At 39.2% G+C, this 18,499-nt stretch overlaps 1 protein-coding gene and 1 long non-coding RNA gene across 4 annotated transcripts in view; both read left to right on the forward strand.

The window, feature by feature from the left end:
- Positions 1-2,135: 2,135 nt before the first annotated feature.
- LOC111660057 (stathmin-like) lies at positions 2,136-5,628 on the forward strand. Of its 2 annotated transcripts, none has more exons than XM_023413175.2 (5): positions 2,136-2,195; positions 4,035-4,084; positions 4,181-4,353; positions 4,519-4,710; positions 4,804-5,628. In XM_023413175.2, exons 2-5 carry the CDS (start codon positions 4,063-4,065, stop codon positions 4,879-4,881), a joined length of 465 nt encoding a protein of 154 aa, XP_023268943.1. In that variant the 5' UTR covers positions 2,136-2,195; positions 4,035-4,062; the 3' UTR covers positions 4,882-5,628. The 2 variants fall into 2 exon arrangements, with proteins under 2 accessions (XP_023268943.1, XP_023268944.1); XM_023413176.2 differs by having other exon boundaries at positions 2,184-2,271.
- Positions 5,629-10,177: 4,549 nt separating this feature from the next.
- LOC111660076 (uncharacterized) overlaps positions 10,178-18,499 on the forward strand; it is a 14,749-nt gene continuing 6,427 nt past the window's right edge. The window contains exons 1-4 of one of the 2 annotated variants that reach the window (XR_015437687.1): positions 10,178-10,445; positions 10,961-11,073; positions 12,572-12,722; positions 14,651-14,744. This is a non-coding gene — a long non-coding RNA (uncharacterized LOC111660076). The remainder of the gene's footprint in view (positions 10,446-10,960; positions 11,074-12,571; positions 12,723-14,650; positions 14,745-18,499) is intronic. The other variant, XR_002761134.2, reaches the window with a different exon arrangement.

Below are 18,499 nucleotides of genomic sequence, written 5' to 3' on the forward strand. Positions count from 1 at the left end.
GAGCACAAGAGTACTTAGAAAAAGAGACAGAACATTTTAACCAAGAAGAAACGACAGCAAGATTTCTGAGCATTTACAGACCAAAGAGAATTTATAGTGATATGAGGAATAAGAAAAGCTGATACAAAATACATTTCCTTTTCAGAAGCAGGTCATTTGCCGATTTTCCATCTGGCTCTGTGGCTGGTGACGTATTTTCCAGGTGTTATTCTCAGGGTGAAAAATTATTAGATGGATTAGTTTTGTCTAGGTTTAGAAACCATGTCACCGGAGGACATTTTAAAAACTTAGTTTCAGCGCTGCTTCTACATCCTGCCAGTCCTTTAAAGGGTGACTGTCAACTCACTTGAAAGTCACATTATGAACCTGTTTCACCAAGGATGTAATTTTGTGACATGTGGCCCTTTAAAACTGTGACATTTTCACCTTTTACATTCTCCTTTCTGGGTTCATACCTCAACAGCTCTGTCCAGCACATTGCAGCAGTTCTGCCTTTATATCATGCACCACTTGTTATTGCTAATTCAGCTTTGTTAACTTACACAGTAAAGGCTGTGTGTGCGCTGATGCTCCTGGCATGTATCAGCAGAATACTATAGAAACTGTGGGTTGCAGCTGACTGCTCCCTATAGATTCCAGTTTGCTTTCAGCTGCTTGCATGTGTCAATCAAACACTGTGCGTGTAGTGAGCACACAGCAGCATGTCATCATAAAATCTTTATATGCTCCTGTGATGAATTTTTGTCACCTGCATTTATGCCTCAATTTAAAAACAAGATTTGCTCGAAGATGACATCATATTATATTTTCCTTATTGATACCCCATCCTCTTTTTCCTCCCCCCTCCCCAGAGAGGACATGGTCACAGTCAGAGCATGGTGCACATAAAGGACAAGGAAGACTGCTGATACACCTGTATGGTCTGTCTCAAGAGCGGTGTCCTCTGGTCTTGAATGTGCTTACTCTCTTTTGTCACTGACTGCTCGAATATCTAGTCCCTGAAACCATTTGATTTCTCACGAGGAGCCACATATCAGAATAAATCTGTATTTTCAGTAATTGTAAAACACTGGGAAATAAGAACAGGTTTAAAAGACAGGGTGAATGCAATGGGAGAGACAAGATTTATGATTCTATTTGGAAGCTGGGATCTCTGTAGGGGACATTTTTGGACAGAGAAATCATGCCTGTATAGATTTTATTCATGGTTATGAATTTCCTGTTTATGGTATTGTTTTACTTTTGATTTTATTCCACTGTGAAATATGTGTTCCTTATTTTCATTTTTGTTATGTTATGTATTTATTGTAGTTTCTACTCCTGTTACCCTTTCATGATGTAAAGTTGCACTTACTGCCATGTAAATTTCAAGATTTCATGTATTTTATATACAAAAGTGAGTTAGTAGGACTAAGTTAACAATTCTCCTTTTCTCTCACTGAAAATTTTTAGACTCTATGAATATGCTAATATATATTTCAAAACTAAAGCTGCTGGACAAGAGATGTATCCTACTTTACTGAAAAGTCCATTTCTATGTGTAAATATTATGTGACAGGCTTCTGGGCTAGTTTTGATGCCACAAACTCATTCTCACAGTAAACACAAACTTTCAGTTTTCAGCAGATAAATATGGAAACAGCATTTGACTATGAGACTCTGCACATATGTCAGTGAAGGTCAGACATAGTACTGAAGTAACAACAAGCAAAAAACATTTTTGAGTAGAGAGAGATTATGAAGTTGATTAAAACCTAAAGCTGGGCCAAGATACAACCATTTGTACCAATAAAACTTCCAAAATCCACTATCATTGACAGGGTGGAGCCATGAAAAAAAAGCACTACAAGAGAGAAAAATGACCCCAAATCCCATAATATGTGTTTTTCTCCCTATAAACTGTTTTGTAGAAGATTACTATGGATTACTGCTTCACCAGATTTGCGCTCTAATGTGAAAAAAATAAACGCTAAAAGGCCACATTTGAGCTAAATGAAGCTCATTGTCTAGACGTTAAGTCACTAGGAACTACAATTCCCAAAAGCGCCCGGGAGTTGGGACTCAACCAATCACTGACGGGGAACGTCGTGACGGCACTCGCTTTGGTCCATTTATGTGCGCGCTCGATACGCTCGCGCAGAGGGCTGGTGGTACATCGTGTGAGAGAGGAGCTCAGCATCCACGGCTTGTAGAAGGTGGGTGTGACAGACAGCATCTTTTGAACAGGAAAAAAAAAAAAAAGTCTTCAGGAATTATCTTTTCTTTTCTTCCGTAAGTACAAACGTTGCTGATTGAATCATGTTGTAGAGAGATACAAGCGAAACAAGTTAAATATGTTTGTGGGGTAGTTATTTTTTGAGAAGGGGGGCGAGGGGGGGGCTGTTTGTTCAATTTTCCTTAACCGTTTTTTTTTTTTTTTGTGGGTTGTTAACGGCTTCTGTTAGCTTAGCACGTGCGCTAACTTTTATTGTAACTGACAGGTTGTTGGTTGATATCTTCGACCTCATTGACCATTTTTTGTTAATTTTGGGTAATTTCAACGAAGAAATGAGACCGAAGCGGCGGTTGTTGGGGCTCTTTGTGGCTGCTGGTTGGCGGGTAGTTAGCCTATTGTATGGTGCGAGACACTGGCACAGTTGGCACCGACAGACAGACAGACAGACAGACAGACGGGCAGACAGGCAGACGGAGGATAGACTTGGGAGGACTTCTTTCATGTCTGAGAGATTTTTGTGGGCTGCAAACACATTTTGTCAATTCTTAACTCCCTCCTCAGCGGCACCGGTATGTGAAAAGCTTCATTATTCCCCCTTTTTTTTTGTGTGGAAATAACCTGCCTTCAGCTCGTCTTTGTTTGCAGCTGCTCGTCACGTTGCTGTCAAAAGCGCCTTTGTTTGATGCTGTTTGTTATGCCTGAGCTAATGACACCAGCAAGCTCACTGAAAACTGACTCTAAATGAAGGACATATATTGTCATTGTCAGCGAGGACATTGTTAAGACGGAGTCAGTCAGCAGTTCACTAAAATGCCAACCGTGGGTGTCATTTTGGTATGGCAAGGTGTGGGCATTCACCAAACCTCATTCTAATTATGCCAATCAGTTTTTAACTGTTCTTTGTATTATATGGAAAGCAAACGGTATACAAATCCCACATTTCAGTTAGTAAGTAGCCTTTATTCAATAATAGGGGAGGGGTCTTTCACTCAGTAAGCCCAGCTGATTTTTGATGATCGTTTGACTCGCATTAACCACTTGACCAAATGGCATGACAGCTGTTGTCGCTGCCCGCCCATTCTCAGATGTAAGTTATATTTAAGTGGGTTTTTTTTTTTAACATTATTAAATTAACATTATTAGTGCTAATACATTTGAGCAGCAGGATCCATTTATTCAAGCTCGCATTGTGTGTTTGTAGACTATACATTAACCCCTCCCCTCCTGCAGCTCAAACACACGGTGAAAGGAACAGGTGCTCCCTGATGATCATTTTCCCCCGGACATGCTCATTGCTCACTAATCTCATTTCAGATGGAGCATATTGGCTGTTTAGAAGGCCGATTCCAGGCCTGTCTGCACCTGGCACTGCTGTACCCACCCTGGTCACAGCCTTTTGTTTCAACAAAATGTGGCTTGTGTCGTTCATTAACAATTAACGCGGCGGTAGGTAGGCTTTTGAAAAGCCCTCTCCTCCCCCCTCCTGTTGTCTGAAGCGATTTGATTGCTTGCTGATCGATCTGAATGTCAATGCAACCACAAGTTAGAAAATTGAACAATTGTGTGTGCGTGTGTGTGTGTGTGTGGGGAACATGCAGGCATTGAATGCCTGTGCCGTTTTGTGTGGATTGATGGGCGGTGGTTGGTTGCAGTGCTTAAAGTGAACACCGGGGGTCGCGATTGGTCCTTGTTTTTAGCTTGGATGGTTATGATGGAGGTGGTTGACTTGGAAATGGTGTAAAAGATCCGCTAGAGGTCACTAATTTTAGAGCCATGTAAGGGACAACAATCTGACCTTTTTCTTATCTTTCCCCTTTAGGTAAATTGACCTGCAGCACACTCTTAAGATGGCATCCTCACCACCTGAAGGTGAATAAAATCTCTAATTAAAAACTGAATGTAAACCATTTGCTGAATAATGGTTGAGTGTGCCTAAACACATTGTTTTACCTTTTCTGTGTTCAGATATCCAGGTCAAGGAGCTTGACAAGCGGGCCTCTGGCCAGGCCTTTGAGGTCATCCTGGCTGCTCCTACCCCAGATGCCAAGGGCGAGTTCCCCCTGTCTCCTCCCAAGAAGAAGGATGTCTCACTGGAGGAGATTCAGAGGAAGCTGGATGCTGCGGAGGAGAGACGCAAGGTAAAATATTCATACCATGTAACAAACTTTGAGCTTGGCGTGTCCTAGAAAGCTAAACTTTTTTTTTTTTTTTTTAAGCCAGGAGCTGTTTCAATCTGAAATCCATTGGCCTCATCAACTAAAATGTAATGTGACGTTTTTATTTTTAAACTATCCTTTTTTTAGAACCATGAAGCCGAGGTTCTGAAGCACTTAGCTGAAAAGCGCGAGCATGAAAAGGAAGTGCTACAGAAAGCTATGGAAGAGAACAACAACTTCAGCAAGATGGCAGAGGAGAAGCTCAATCTGAAGATGGAGGCCAACAAAGAGAACCGCACAGCAATTATGGCAGCGATGAATGAGAAATTCAAGGAGAAAGTCAGTGTTTTAAGTTGATGTTAAATGGATAAACCTGCTCCTTTGTTTTTCACCATGATGTTTAAACTTAACATTTGTCTTCTCTTTTAATAGGACAAGAAGTTGGAGGAGGTGCGGAAGAACAAAGAAACCAAAGAGCCCAACTCGGAAGAAGGCACTTCGGAAGACTGAAAGTTACAAAGGGGGGATTGTATAGGGTTTTTTACGTATCCAAAGATTGATTTATTTTTTGTTCGGCCAGTATTTTTGTTGTGTTCACTACCCACCTTTTTGAAATAAGAAATACAAGTTCCACTTTGTGAATTTTTCAATTCTCCTGCTATAAGTGTACTTGCGCTGGTTTTACATGTGGATCATTTTCCTCCCTTTTGAGTCTAATCCATTTAATATGTAGCTTGTCGGTGCAGCTTCAGCCCTTTTTGGAAATTAGCAGTGTGTACTTATCCTTTTTGAGGAAGCATGTTTCTATGCATAGGTCTTTTGTCCCTGCCTATTTCATAGTGCATTTTGAAAATGTCTCTGTGAACCACACCTGTTCTCAGCACTTACTGTATTTAAAAAAGGAAAAAAAAAAAAAGTAGCACAAGGTTTGATCCAGGCGTCGGCTGTTACACATGCAGGTGTTTAGTGCAGCTTTGCTACTGAGATTCTACTAGTTTGCTCCTGCAGGTCATGTTTTGTGCCGCTGCTGAGTTGCTTTTGTAAAAATATTGGGGTTGTCTTCAAGCACATGACTTCTTGCTGTATAGCTGTGAATTAACATGTCAGACATGGAAATGGATGCCACCTTGAACATCACTGAACAGGGGTCTACACATGGAATGCAAATGAGCAATACACTTTGGCATCTCAATAGATACAGTGGCTAGTTGACTTGAACTGTTGTACTAAAACAAATAAAAAAATGTAAACACACAATTGGTGTCTGATATTATATGGTTGGGCCTACTGTAGAAAATGATGGGGTGAACTCTAATGCATAATCTCAATGAGCAAATCCAGCTTCTACCTACCAAATGTCTCAATTTCCTTAATGGCTTTGAGCAGATTGAAGCCTCTATTCTTGAGAATACACTTGCAAGGTTTGGCCTATGTTTAATGGGCTTCAAATCATGACACTGAAACAAAAGGCTACCTTGTGATATTGCCTCTCGGTGAGTTAACTTATTAAACTTTCCGTTTGCAGAACACATGGGTGTAATATAAAGCGAATGTGAACTGTATTGTAAGGCTGCTCCCTGCTGGAGGAACAGTGGTAAAACTGACTCAGTATTCATCACATGCTCTCCAACTTGAAGCTAAACCAAGGTATTTTAAATAGTGGATCATCATAATCTTGAATGCTATGAATTGATACCTGATGATACTGCTTTGAGAAACATTAAAGTCCAACATGTTGAGGGTGGCCACTCTTAAGTTTGTCTGTATCGGTGACATCACTATCAATGATCTCAACTAGTGATGGGCCAGCCTCATAAAACCTGCAGTCTTTGTCTCCCTCTGCTGGGGGTTTGAGGAATCTTGGGTGTGAAACATGCTTCCTAAAAAGCTAAATCAAATCAAATGTTATGCTACATTTAGGAATTATGCACATGATTGTTGAATATGGTATTTCGTTCTGTTTTGATTTAAGTATCGCCACAGATTTGAGAACTTGAGCAAACCTGAAATAACAGAAACAAGACTTAGAAGATTAGATAAGATTATAATAAATGGATATTATCATAGCTTTCTTTATATGGAGTTGGACACCAGAACAATGAAAGGCAGGGTAATATTTTAAGCTTAAAGTATCTAATAATGATAAACTATAGAGTTAGTGATTCACCTACAAAAGTAAAGGCTATCATGGTGTCATGTCAGGTCGAGTCAATTTCATGAAGCCCAATTAAAAATTTGTCTCAGAGGGCTTTACAATCTATACACCATATGGCATCTTCTGTCCTTAAACCCTTGATTTAGATAAAGAAACACACCCAAACTTTTTAAAAAAGACCTTACTAATGAGGACTGCTGCACTGATCGGCAGCCTTACTGAAGGAGAGACGTTTCCACAGCGGTGTATGAATAAAACAGACCATTTCCTGACAAGCTTCAAAATCTAAAAGTACCAAAGCTTTATCAACACAATGTATTAAAAAGTATTAAAAGTAAAAGTGCTTACAAAGCAGAACAGCCCCTGTGTTAAAGCAGTTGGTTGAGGTGGAGCTAATTCTAACTGCTTTATATACTGCTTGGTTTTTTTAATCAATAGCAATGTATCATATATCATGAACTGATCAAACATTTTGTTTGTAAAATCTTACTCTGAAAAGCAAATTGTAACTATAGTTCTTAAATAACTAATAGTGTAAACAGCATACGTTAAAAATAACCCAGTTACATTAAAAAAAAAAACTAATTTTGGGTCAATCCTACACCAACGTAATACTGGGTTAACTTTAACCAGTACGCATGGATAGACAACTACCCAAGCCTAGGGTTGTTTTGAATTACTGTCAGGTTATTTACTACAACTAAAATATATCATAGTTGCAAACTGTTACTGTTACTCTAGTTAGTTTTTAGATGGGGAATTTGGTGTTGTTCTATTTTAACAAACCACTAGAGGGCAATGTTGTTCTCTCTGTCTTCCTCCCTCTCTCTCTCTCTCTCTCTCCCTCTTCCTGATATCAGTTAAAAATACTATTTTTTTTAAAAATCTTGAGCAAAATTCATCTCTTTGTTTTGTTCACCAAAAACCTACTTTTGCAGATTGCAGCAGTAAATTCTCCAAACTCCTCACTAAACTGTAATCATGACCATTTAGTTGCATCACATGCTGTTTGTATGAATAATTGACTATGGATTTCTCAAACATAATATGATTTATATGAAGTCCTGATTTTGTGGCTATATAATATGCTGAATGTCATATTCACATCTTTTACTTACGTAAATGTAGAAATACCGCAATGTTAAAGTACTCAATAAAATTCCTCTTCTTAGTTCAATGAGGAAAAATGTACAAGTAATATCAGCAAAATGTGTAATATCGGACTTTAATTACTTATTCTCCAGAGGGCTCCAAAGTATTTTGCCCTATGCATATTTAATACAAATATCATTATTTTACTACCATTTTCATTCATGGAACACCCACATGTTATGTGCAAATGCAAATGTGAATTGGATTACTGCATTTTCCTTTTGCTAGTCTTTATTTTGCTGGACTGAGGAGCAGCAGGAGAACAGGTGTGCGAGCTGGGCAGCTCAGCCAGGTGCCTTGAGTCTTCTTTGTTCTGTGACCTGAGCTCATTCTCTCCCCTTTAGCTGAGCTGGTTCTGTCTATCATTTCACCTTTGTTCCTGAGTGCGTTGAGTGAGTTTATTTCATTATTCCTCAAGTATTTTGTTGTAAGTAGTACATGTAGTACATCTAATGTCAATGGTTTGTTCTCACATGATTATATATTTAAAGTGAGAATGTATTGATTTACTGATTTTTGATTTTAGCCTGTTATTTTTATGCACCAGATACTTTGAGGGTGGAACAATATCATAATCATGGATTGTGCATTTAAAGAAGGAACCAGCCCTTTTGAAGAATTCACATTTCTCTGCCCCAGAACAGATTGGTGAATATTTTTGAACATGCAGCATTCTCCTCTAAAGTTAGAAGCCAAAGGGAGAACCTTAAAATGTGCAATGTCATCCCAGTTTGTTCTATAACAATGAATGGGGATCTGATGCTGTGAGGCAATAAAATGTAATTTCTTACACCAAAATGAGTGTTTTATATCTTAAACCTTATGTCCAATTTAAAATCTGGATGAGGCCTGTTAAGAGGTGCACTACACAGCTACTGTAGATTATGGGGTTAGTGAGGTATTGCATTTCTCCCAGTGGCTCAAAGTAATTTGAGCTATATAACTTCAGTATAGCCTGACTGATGAAAACAGAATATGACATTGGCAAGTTTATACTTCCAGAGTATGTTTTTCTATTGTATTAGTTCATCATTTGCACTCATTATCTCTTAATGTGGGGGGTAAAAGTGCATTCTGTGCTTCCCTTTGTCACTTATGACATTTGATCGATATTTAAATGGAATAAACAACTGTTGACACAGAACAAAGTCAGTGCCCTTGTGTTGTCTGTGTGATTTCTAGCTTTTAGACAGATAATACAGACTTAACCGTCCTTGGCCACCGGAATAACATGCAACATTTCAGCCTTTTATTCAGTCAAAATTGCTTTCAAATAAATGGACTGTATGTTTACGAATGTTGTGTTTATAATTTAATAGTATCTTAAGCTACATACACAGCTGCTGTTGGACTTTTACCTTCACTTCCCGCTGCAGTTCGTGGCTTTTAGCTGCAACGTATGAATTTTGAACGTTCCTTTATGGATTTTGTGTTACTTGCAGCTGGACTTCATGTTTGCTGGTTCACTCTTTCCTTTCCAGTGTGTCCATGAAACAGAGCGGCAAAACTCGTCAAAACACCGTATTTCTCGGCCCAGTCTCGGGCCGAATCATGGGAATAACAAAAGTAAATTAAACTGTAGCATTGGGTATGAAGACTACATCCATTGTGGGGAGCAAACAAATACCTGTTAGAGACAGTTGAGCGGGAAGTGGAAGGGAAGAAACCAAACGTAAGAGGAGCTAAGCTCTTCATACACTGCCACCATGCGGGCGACAAAAGACCATTAGTCTCTGGGGCTGAAAAAGTGAAGCCAATGCGGAAGTGCCTTAAAAACAGGTATTTTTGGGGGCGTGCCTGTTTTATTGGCATGCCTGGTCTGCAATGATTGATCAGCTGACGAGGCAGGCTGGGAGGTTGATCACCAGAGGAGAGCTTGGGTCGTCTGCGCATCGTATTGACTCAGTTGTGTTAAATTGTTTATCATGCCCTTAGAAAAAAGACTGTTGGCTTCAGGGGTGCTGCTTCTTGTGTTTTTGGGTTGGTTAGAAAAGTGCAACATCTACTGTCCTGAATGCACAATGGGCAAATACAAAGGTTTGTGCATCACAAATTGAATGCAAGTATAAGGGAAAGCATGATTGTATTTTATAATCCAAGCATAGATTTATATACTGTAAAAGCAAATCAAAATATGTTTTGTATGTATCAAATGTGTCAATATCAGTCAAGTTAAACTCAATGTCTTTGTTTTAACTTAAGTGTCAAAACTGTAAGTTAGTTTGCAATGTGGGCAAAGAACATGTAGCTTTATTTTTAAATGTCAGCTTTGGTGCTTTTGTTGTAAAGGTGCAATATAAGATGTGGCCAGAACTTTAGTTTAAAAAGTTCAAAAATGAATTAACACTATCAACGGTGTGTGAAGCAGCCACAGTGACGATGTCATGATCAAGACCTCCATCTGTTGTATATCAGAGTTATCTACTCAAATGCTCACCAGCCACCTTTCCTGTGTTGTAATACCACTTTGTGACACTAGACGCAGTGTGAGTCAGTGGCGCGTCAAGTCTGCCCTCAGTCCCACGAAGAAGAACAACTTCCGGTAGCGCTTGGAGTTAGCGTCACAGAAACACAGGAATGGCTAAACCTCCTAAAAGGCGATATTCATCTGCATCCCGAAGCAACGCTCCCGACAAGAAACCACGTTTAACGGCAAAGAAAAGAAGCAACACGAGTAAATCTCGGTGTGGCTTCCCGCCGCTGGAGAAGCTCCTGAGAGGAAAGAGATGCGGTTTCATGCTGAGCGCTCAACTTTCCTGTTAGCCAGGTTAGTAGCATCAACATTAGCTCTTTAGCTAAAAGTATAATCAGTGCAACGACTGACAAACCGTAGCGACAAACATTTCAGGTGGTGATGTTGATGTTGTCGACAGACGTTTTAGCGATTAGTAGGATTGTGTCTGTTGCTCTCGGCTGTTGTCCAGCTAGTGACGTCAGTAACTTTAGACTCATTTTGTAATTGATGACATGTTCATACTGCTGATTCTTAATAATGAATATACCACTGCCGATATTGGTTATGTATTTTACATTATATCCATATTTGTACTACTCAATTTGTTGGGTTATATAGTGTGTGTACATTGGATTGTTATCATACCTGTAGTTGTTTACCCTTCTTTTCCTTGCATTTACATTTCATAATATTCATACTGTATCTATTTTTGCAAATTCATATCTATCCTCACAATTTATTATACTCACTCAACAGATCTAACATGTTTGAATATAAAGAACTCGTATAATCTAAACAAATGGTCCTATCACGTTTGTCTTTATCAGGACCAGAATTCCAGTCTAATCATCACCAATGATCCAATGATGGACCAGCACCTGCCTTTTCTTCTACATCTGGCCTCATCAATCAATCAACCACATTGCAGTAACACCTTGAGGTATTATCCCTGCACATAAAAGATATTGTCTATACTGTGATCTTTTGCACATCCCCTAATCAATACCTTTTGCAGTTCTTGCCCAGCAGGAGTTTTGTCATTCTAAAACACTTTTGTACAGTTGTGTGGTATTGTTTTCATTGTTTTATTTAAAAAAATGTTTTATCTATGTAATCTATGTATCTAATGACTTTACTGTCCAAAGTTACACAACTCTAGAAAACAACCACAATATGCTGATGGATTTCACTGTAGTTTACAATGCATGTCTGTTGTAATGTGTTTCATTAACCCTCAATAATACACTGCAAACAAGTTTTGCATTTGTTACAAAAAAAAAAAAAATTTGAATATAACAGAACAAATGAGCAGTGGTGCGGTAACGCAGAGACACTGACAAAGTGCTTTGTTGAAAACTTTGTGCTCACAGTTCCGTGTGTGCCAACAAAGTTACAAGTAGAATTTTGAGCCAATATTAACAGCTGAAACTAACTGGACAACCACAGTCCAATCAGAGGGCAGGTGGTTTTGTCGCCTTCATATCCTGAAAGTTGTAGTAGATTTTCAAGCCTGCGCCGTCGTCCACCTTGAAAATCTACTAAAATAAAAGCAGCTTGCATTTTGTATAATAGCATTTCCACACAGATCATAGTTAAACATTTAAGATGAGTTAAAATTATATTTTGTTTTTTTACATTTAAGTCGTCATCATCATGAATGCATCAGAAAACAACATGGATGTGATTATTAATATTTGGCTTGAATATTACAATTAAAATACTTGTTTGGAAACTTGCTGTCTCGGATTTGTTGTTAAGGAACTTATTGTGATATAATGATGGAGTTATGATGAACTACTCATTAACATCAATTCACTGACCAAAGTTTGACAAATGGTAAACTACCAGTTAAACCACAACCATGTAAAGTTTAACATAGCCTGCTTTATGCTGAGAGATGTGTATTAGTTAGCAGATGTTTTTAAAAACAAAACTGTTGTTTGCTGTAACTATGTGTGTGTCCAGGCTCAAATTAGGGTCAAAATGATTTTGAGCTTGTAAAGTGATATTCACAAATAATTCCAGTGTTTGTAGTTGTAAATCAACCTTTGTAAAGCTGTAAAATAAATCTGCATGAGAAATCAAGTTTGCGTATGTGAAACAATTGCGCTTGTGTCGAAGAGATTTGTATTGGTTGAAAGTCTGAAGCAAAATTAAACAAATGATCAGTGTTGAGGTTGAACAAAGACACTAAAAGAAGAAATGGATTTGTTAAGATCTGTGTCGCGATACGGAGCAGAAAACTACAAAATTCCCGTCAGAAGTTCCCCAGCTTGCTAGCATTAGCAGCTAGCTTGCTGGCATTGTTCATTGACGAATGAATTTAACGATATATCAGATTACAGAATAAAATGTATGGTCGCCCATGGAATAGCAGCATGTGTATTAAATTCACACCCAAATATTAACATTAGAAATCTCTCTCTCTCTCTCTCCAGGTGACAAAGAAGCTGCTGGTGCTGCTTCTGAAACGGCTGCCTGGGTTACCAATGTTGGTGTGTTGGCTTTCCAGGATGGCGGCCGGATTGATGACGCTGCATCTTGGAGGTGGACCCCCGGAGGTGCCTGCCGTCTCATTGACTTTGGATGGTCGGTAACAAGTGGCTGGGTGTTCTGAGAATCAGCTCTTTCTGTATATAGTCATGTTTCCTTGTTTATAGTTAACGAACCAATAGTCTATTCACACATCCTTCTTCTTCCTCTTCTTAAGATATTTGACCAATTATGGAGTGTAAGCTATCTATAATACTCTTAAATGTATAAAGATGATCCCCAAGGGCTTCTGCTTCAGATTTGAGGTGACATCATGCACACAGAACTATACTGATAAATCCCTCCATCTCCTTGAGCTCAAGCTTCAGTAAACATCCTCAGCATAAGACATCCTGGACTCCAGCACTCTTTCTTCAACAGCCGCTGAACTTTTAAATTTAATTACCTAAATATAGCAGCTTTTAATGACGCGACCTGTACGAGTCATCTGAAAAGTAGATCATGTGCCAAAGTAAGATCATCCCTGATATAAGAGTCAGATCGCCCGCCGCTATGTGAACGTGTATGTTAATAAGCAGTAAGCAGCAGACGTTTTAAAAACAGACTCAAACTGTTGTTAGCAGAACTGTTAGCTACAGCAGCTATTGTTAAATGCCGCCTTTGCCGGCTGTTCTCAAACTAGTAAATGTAATCGTCAGTTTTCATACTTTTGTACTTTGAATATAATAAATGACTTTTAAATGGTTGATTGATTAATCTTTTCATTTCTTTTCATGGAGTAGTTTGACTGGACAAGCTGGGTCTGCACTTGGCAGGAGTCTGGACTCACTCAGGCAAATACAGATACACGTAGACGCTGCATTGGCTGCTGGATCGTCCGTCATCGTCGCTGCCATATTGGTCCGGGCAAGACTGATTTGTGAACAAGCGCAAGTAAACGGAAGAGCTGCAGTTTTTCTGAATAAAAAGCTCTATAATATTTATATTTCTCAATCAATTTCAATGGGTCGTTATATTCAGGGGTTTATGATCTACGTGCAGTGAAAATAAAAGTTTGGTCTCTAGTAAGAATCATGATAGTTTAGGCTGTAATCACTGCTTTCCATAAGGAGCTGTGTATCAACGTTAGGTTTAGTTTAACTGAATTACTGCCATGGTGGGAAATAATTAATTGTCATAAGGAGTTGTTAAAACTCGCCTTACTTTACTAAATTAATTCCTTGCTTGCTTGTATTTGTAGGATAATAATAATACAATATACAGCTGCTCTATACACTTATATATTGTTGTATTACTACTACACCTCATTCTCTTTCTCTCACTATCTTATTCCATTTATCTTATTTTATTGATTTTACTCACTAGTTTTAACAATTCCACATGACAATTAATTATTTTCCACCATGTGGCCTTATTCACTTCATGTAAACCTAACGTTGATATACAGCTCCTTATGGAAAGCAGTGATTACAGCCAAAACTATCATGATTCTTATTAACTGGGGACCAAACTTTTATTTTTACTGCACGTAGATCATAAATCCTTGAACATAAAAACAGCTAATTGAAATCTGTTGAGAAATATAAACACTATAAAGCTTTTTATCCAGAAAAACAGAATTTATTCATATTTGTTTTCAGTGCAGTCTTACCCACACCAATATTGCAGCGACATTGATGTATCGCAGCAACAGGCTGAAGCAACCAATGTGGCGTCTATGTATATATATATATATGTCTGAAATGAATTAGCTAGCTTTGTAGCATTGCTCATTGATGAATGAATTTAATGATTTCATTATAAGATTGCAAAATAACAAGCTAGGCTGCTGGCTGGCTGGGCGCAGGGCCCAGTGGGGGCAAGCTAGCCTCCTCCCCTGTGCGTTCGCATTAGGATTAGCATTAGTATTAACTAACCTGCCTATGGACTGGAGCCAGTCCCAGGTGACGTATAGAGACAAACAACCATTCACGCTCACATTCAAACCTATGAATGAACCTAACCTGCATGTCTTTGGATTGTAGGAGGAAGTGGGAGCACCCAGAGGAAACCCATGCAGGCACGAGGAGAACATGCAAGTGCAAACACCACATGAACCGAGAACCTTCTTGCTGTGAGGTGACAGTGCTAACCAGTGCACATCCATTTATCTCAATTGGTCAAGTTGTTGAAGTAATTTAGTCTGGGCCAAAGTGGTGGCCAACATTGGCATACTGTCCCAATAGCACAGCTAAAATGCATCATATTTAGTGCAACAATTACATGTTTACGCAAACTTGTAATTGTAGCTATGGATACATGTAGTGGAATAAAAAATAAAATACTGTAGTAAACATTCATAGTTGAAATGGATATATTCAAGCACCTCAAACTGTATTTAAAATCTTGACTTAATTAGTTACTTTCTACCAATGTGTTGAGATAATAACACAGGAGGGGAATGTAGAAATGAACTGTTTCTCACTGGGTAGATAAAGCCCTACAACACCATCAAGAACCCCTGGGAGTCCCAGTTTGGGAGCTGCTGTCTCAGCTTACATATCAACTGTAATACCATTTAAATCCTGTAGCATTTCTGTCAAACCATATAAGCCCATATAAGAACCTCGCTCTCGGCTCCTCACAGAAAGTACCTGGCTGTGTAATGAAGGCGACAATCAGGGTGTCACCGTGAAGCCTGGCAGTTGTCTGCAATTTACGACTATTCTGAGACAAAGAAGAAAAAAAAGGTTGCGAGAAAAAGAAATATCACAGCTGTCAAAGTCCTTGTTGGAGAACTCATTCACCATGCCTGATTTGCTCTGCTGTTCTCACACAGAAGAGAGTAATTAAGAAAAATCTATTGAGACTTGACACTGTTGAAGAAAGGAGGAACGTGTGGGTTAAAATGTGCAGCACACTGTTAACATCTCCAACTCTGGAGTTTTAACATGACAACAGGAACAGAGCGCACTCTCCAGACAAATGACCAGTAATAACCCTCCGTGATACGGCTTCGTCACCGCGGCACGAATGACCCGAGACAACCTGCTGCATGACAGCTCAATAATGCTCTGTGTGCACAAGGGCTCTGAAAATTACTGATACACACAGCATGAAAGGATTACTCTTAATGTTAAACACACACATTAGCTCCACAAAGTTTGATGTAAAACTAGCTTTAATTGGCACAACACTCCAGTGCTTCACTTTATGATTTTACCCTGCTAACACAGTGTTGACAGTATAGACTGGGAGCTCATTATGGCTTACTGCTTACTCATGCACAGCCTGCAGAGCGCTAATCAGATGCATTTACTGCAATCAACCCTTGTTTTACTTTGCTGCTCTGCTCATCTTAACGGGAAATACAGAGTAATTCGCTCTCTGAAGTGGATCCTTCAGTCTAACTTGCTTTGTACACAGAGGTCCGTGGCTTCTGATCTGTTTTACTGGGCTACTCAAATGATTTTACACTTAAAGGTTAGCTTAGTAAGAGTAAGATCAGTCTTTGATTATGTCTTCTCTGTTTCTGGAGGAGCTTGATGAAGTTATCAGCACCAGAACAGCCACAGTTTTGCACAACCACAATGTTTCTTTCTATATCTATCTACAATAACAACAATCTTCAAGAACGAATGTTGCACATTTCATGGCAATCCATCTAATAGTCGTTGTTTGTGTCCGAAATCACTCATTCATTCACTACACCCTACTCACCATCCAGGGTAGTGGGCTCATCGGTAAAATGAAAAATACTTTCGGACACTACTGATTTTCTCAGCGTGAGCACAATACATGATGTTATATAGAGTCCTGCAGGAATGAAATTAGTTAGCATTTTAGCACTTTCAGTTCTCTCACCCTGAAGTCTATTGGTTTTTGGTTAGATGGCTGAAAACCTGAAATCAAATTTACTGAGTCCATTTTCACAGTCTTGTCGTGTTTTATATTTGCACTTTTGCTAAATATTACCAACTTTGTAACAGTAAATGTTTTTGTAGAAGAGGTCGGAGCTAAATCAAACTACAAGTTGAAGTTTTGTGGTGGTGACGTTGAAGTCATGGGATGGTGGTTTAGTTTGTTTATAGCCTAACATGAACTTTTTTTTGTATTTAGACTTTTGTATTTAAGCTGTAAAATGAACTTTTGTTTATCATAGAGCTTATTTTCTGAAGTAATCCAAAAGCCAATGTAAAAATCCCATTGGCTTTTTAATTGAGGGACCAGGGTGACGCTAACTTCAGGGTTGGTCTACAACAATATGTCATCCCTGTGGCACTCTGTATTGCTTGGTTATTCACCACTACTACACTATTACGTTTCATGATACAGTCCACTATATATGGTATAATATATCTCACTATAATTCGGACAGAATGACATAATAACAAAATGGTCAATTCAGGGAGTAGTGAGTGATTTCGGACACAGCTGTTGAGATGTTTCTCTCTGGCTTGACATGTCCATCCACAGAGCGGCGCCACTAGCATGTCTGAAGAGGAGCGCAGTGAAGTGAAAATGAACGTAGAACGATGTTGGACTTCAGCTTGGTTGTGGTTGGACAGAACACAAAGCTTGCAGAGGTCGCTCAGCAAATGTGCAGTGAGACGTAGCTGTGGACTGTTGGCCTTCACCCACATATCTCCACCTGCGCTGCTGGAGCAGGATGAAGGAGAAGGCTGGGAAAATGAACTTTTCACTCTGTGTATGTAGCAACAGTCTGTGTGCATCTATCGCTTTTCCACTGGTGATTGTAAAGAGGTGTTAAACTTAGCTTTATGTATTTATCATGCTTGTTGCACCTTGGATCGTTTTAGTAATTGTTGGGTCATTTCTGGTTCATAATGTTACACTGATGAAGGCAGTTGAGTTTAGTTTTCAGTTGTATGCCACGGCTATGATCTTGTGATTCCTCAGTTTTTTTTAGCCCCAGGGAACCACTGGTTTTACTGTATTTTTCAAATACCGTTATGCAACTTCATTGTTCTAATTTTGCATCTTACAAAATTATCCTTGTAAATCCACAGCGTACACAACATTCATTTCTCTGCCACATTCTCCTCTTATCGTCTTCCATTTGAATATATTTTTTTTCTTCTTCAATTGTTTTTATTTATTCAAAGAGAGCTGTGTTGAGCGCGGTAAGATCACAACAAAGAAAAAAGCTGTTCGGGCCTGTATCTCCTTGTGTAAACATAGTGCAGAATGAGTTCAGTCTATCCTGACATCATCTTAATGAAAATGTCTGTGGGGAAAACAACAAATAGGGCCAGGCTAAGGTTGGGACTCCAGGGAGTGTAAGACGGTGCGCAGACGGGGCTGAGGCGAGGATGTATAAGGTGGAAGGTGTGAGGCGAGCTGAGCTGAGCGGGGTCAGTGGAGGCGGTGTATGAGGCACATTAAGGCTGGGAAACACAGATCAGCAGAAATGATGAGTAAGACTGAGATAAAGCCAGGCCGGGGAGGAGGAATGATGATCTCGGACGTGAAAACACTATTACGGGGCTGGCTGAGTTTTTAATGTAGCCAAGAGATGCTGTTAATATTAAAAGTAGCAGGTGGTTGAACATGTGTACTGATAAGGGAGAGGATGTTAGGCTGCTCAGTGATATCAGCCTTGGCGTAACCGATGTTGGGTTTTTTAAGGGAGATACTGATATGGAGGAAAATATTTGTAGCTGTCAATAAGTGATGTTTTCAGCTGTAATTTAACATCTAGAAATTTCTCCACTTACACTGAATGTTTCCCCACAGATTGTTTTTGTTCTCAGTTTACCACCGACACGACCGTATGAAGGCTGGTGCAGATTCCAGAAGCAATTTAATATAGATATTATCAATGCAGTTATTTGGCAGGCATGGAAACAATCCCATGGCCTCATTAACACCCC

The sequence above is a fragment of the Seriola lalandi genome, unplaced genomic scaffold (assembly GCF_002814215.2).
Source record: "Seriola lalandi dorsalis isolate HSWRI2012SDOR001 ecotype SW California unplaced genomic scaffold, Sedor1 jcf7180002054505, whole genome shotgun sequence".
Lineage (NCBI taxonomy): Eukaryota > Metazoa > Chordata > Actinopteri > Carangiformes > Carangidae > Seriola > Seriola lalandi.

Coding starts and splice junctions, on each gene's coding strand:
- LOC111660057 (XM_023413175.2), top strand. CDS start 4,063: ATGGCATCCTCACCACCTGAAG. Junction 4,085..4,180: donor GGCATCCTCACCACCTGAAG/GTGAATAAAATC, acceptor TTCTGTGTTCAG/ATATCCAGGTCAAGGAGCTT. Junction 4,354..4,518: donor CTGCGGAGGAGAGACGCAAG/GTAAAATATTCA, acceptor TCCTTTTTTTAG/AACCATGAAGCCGAGGTTCT.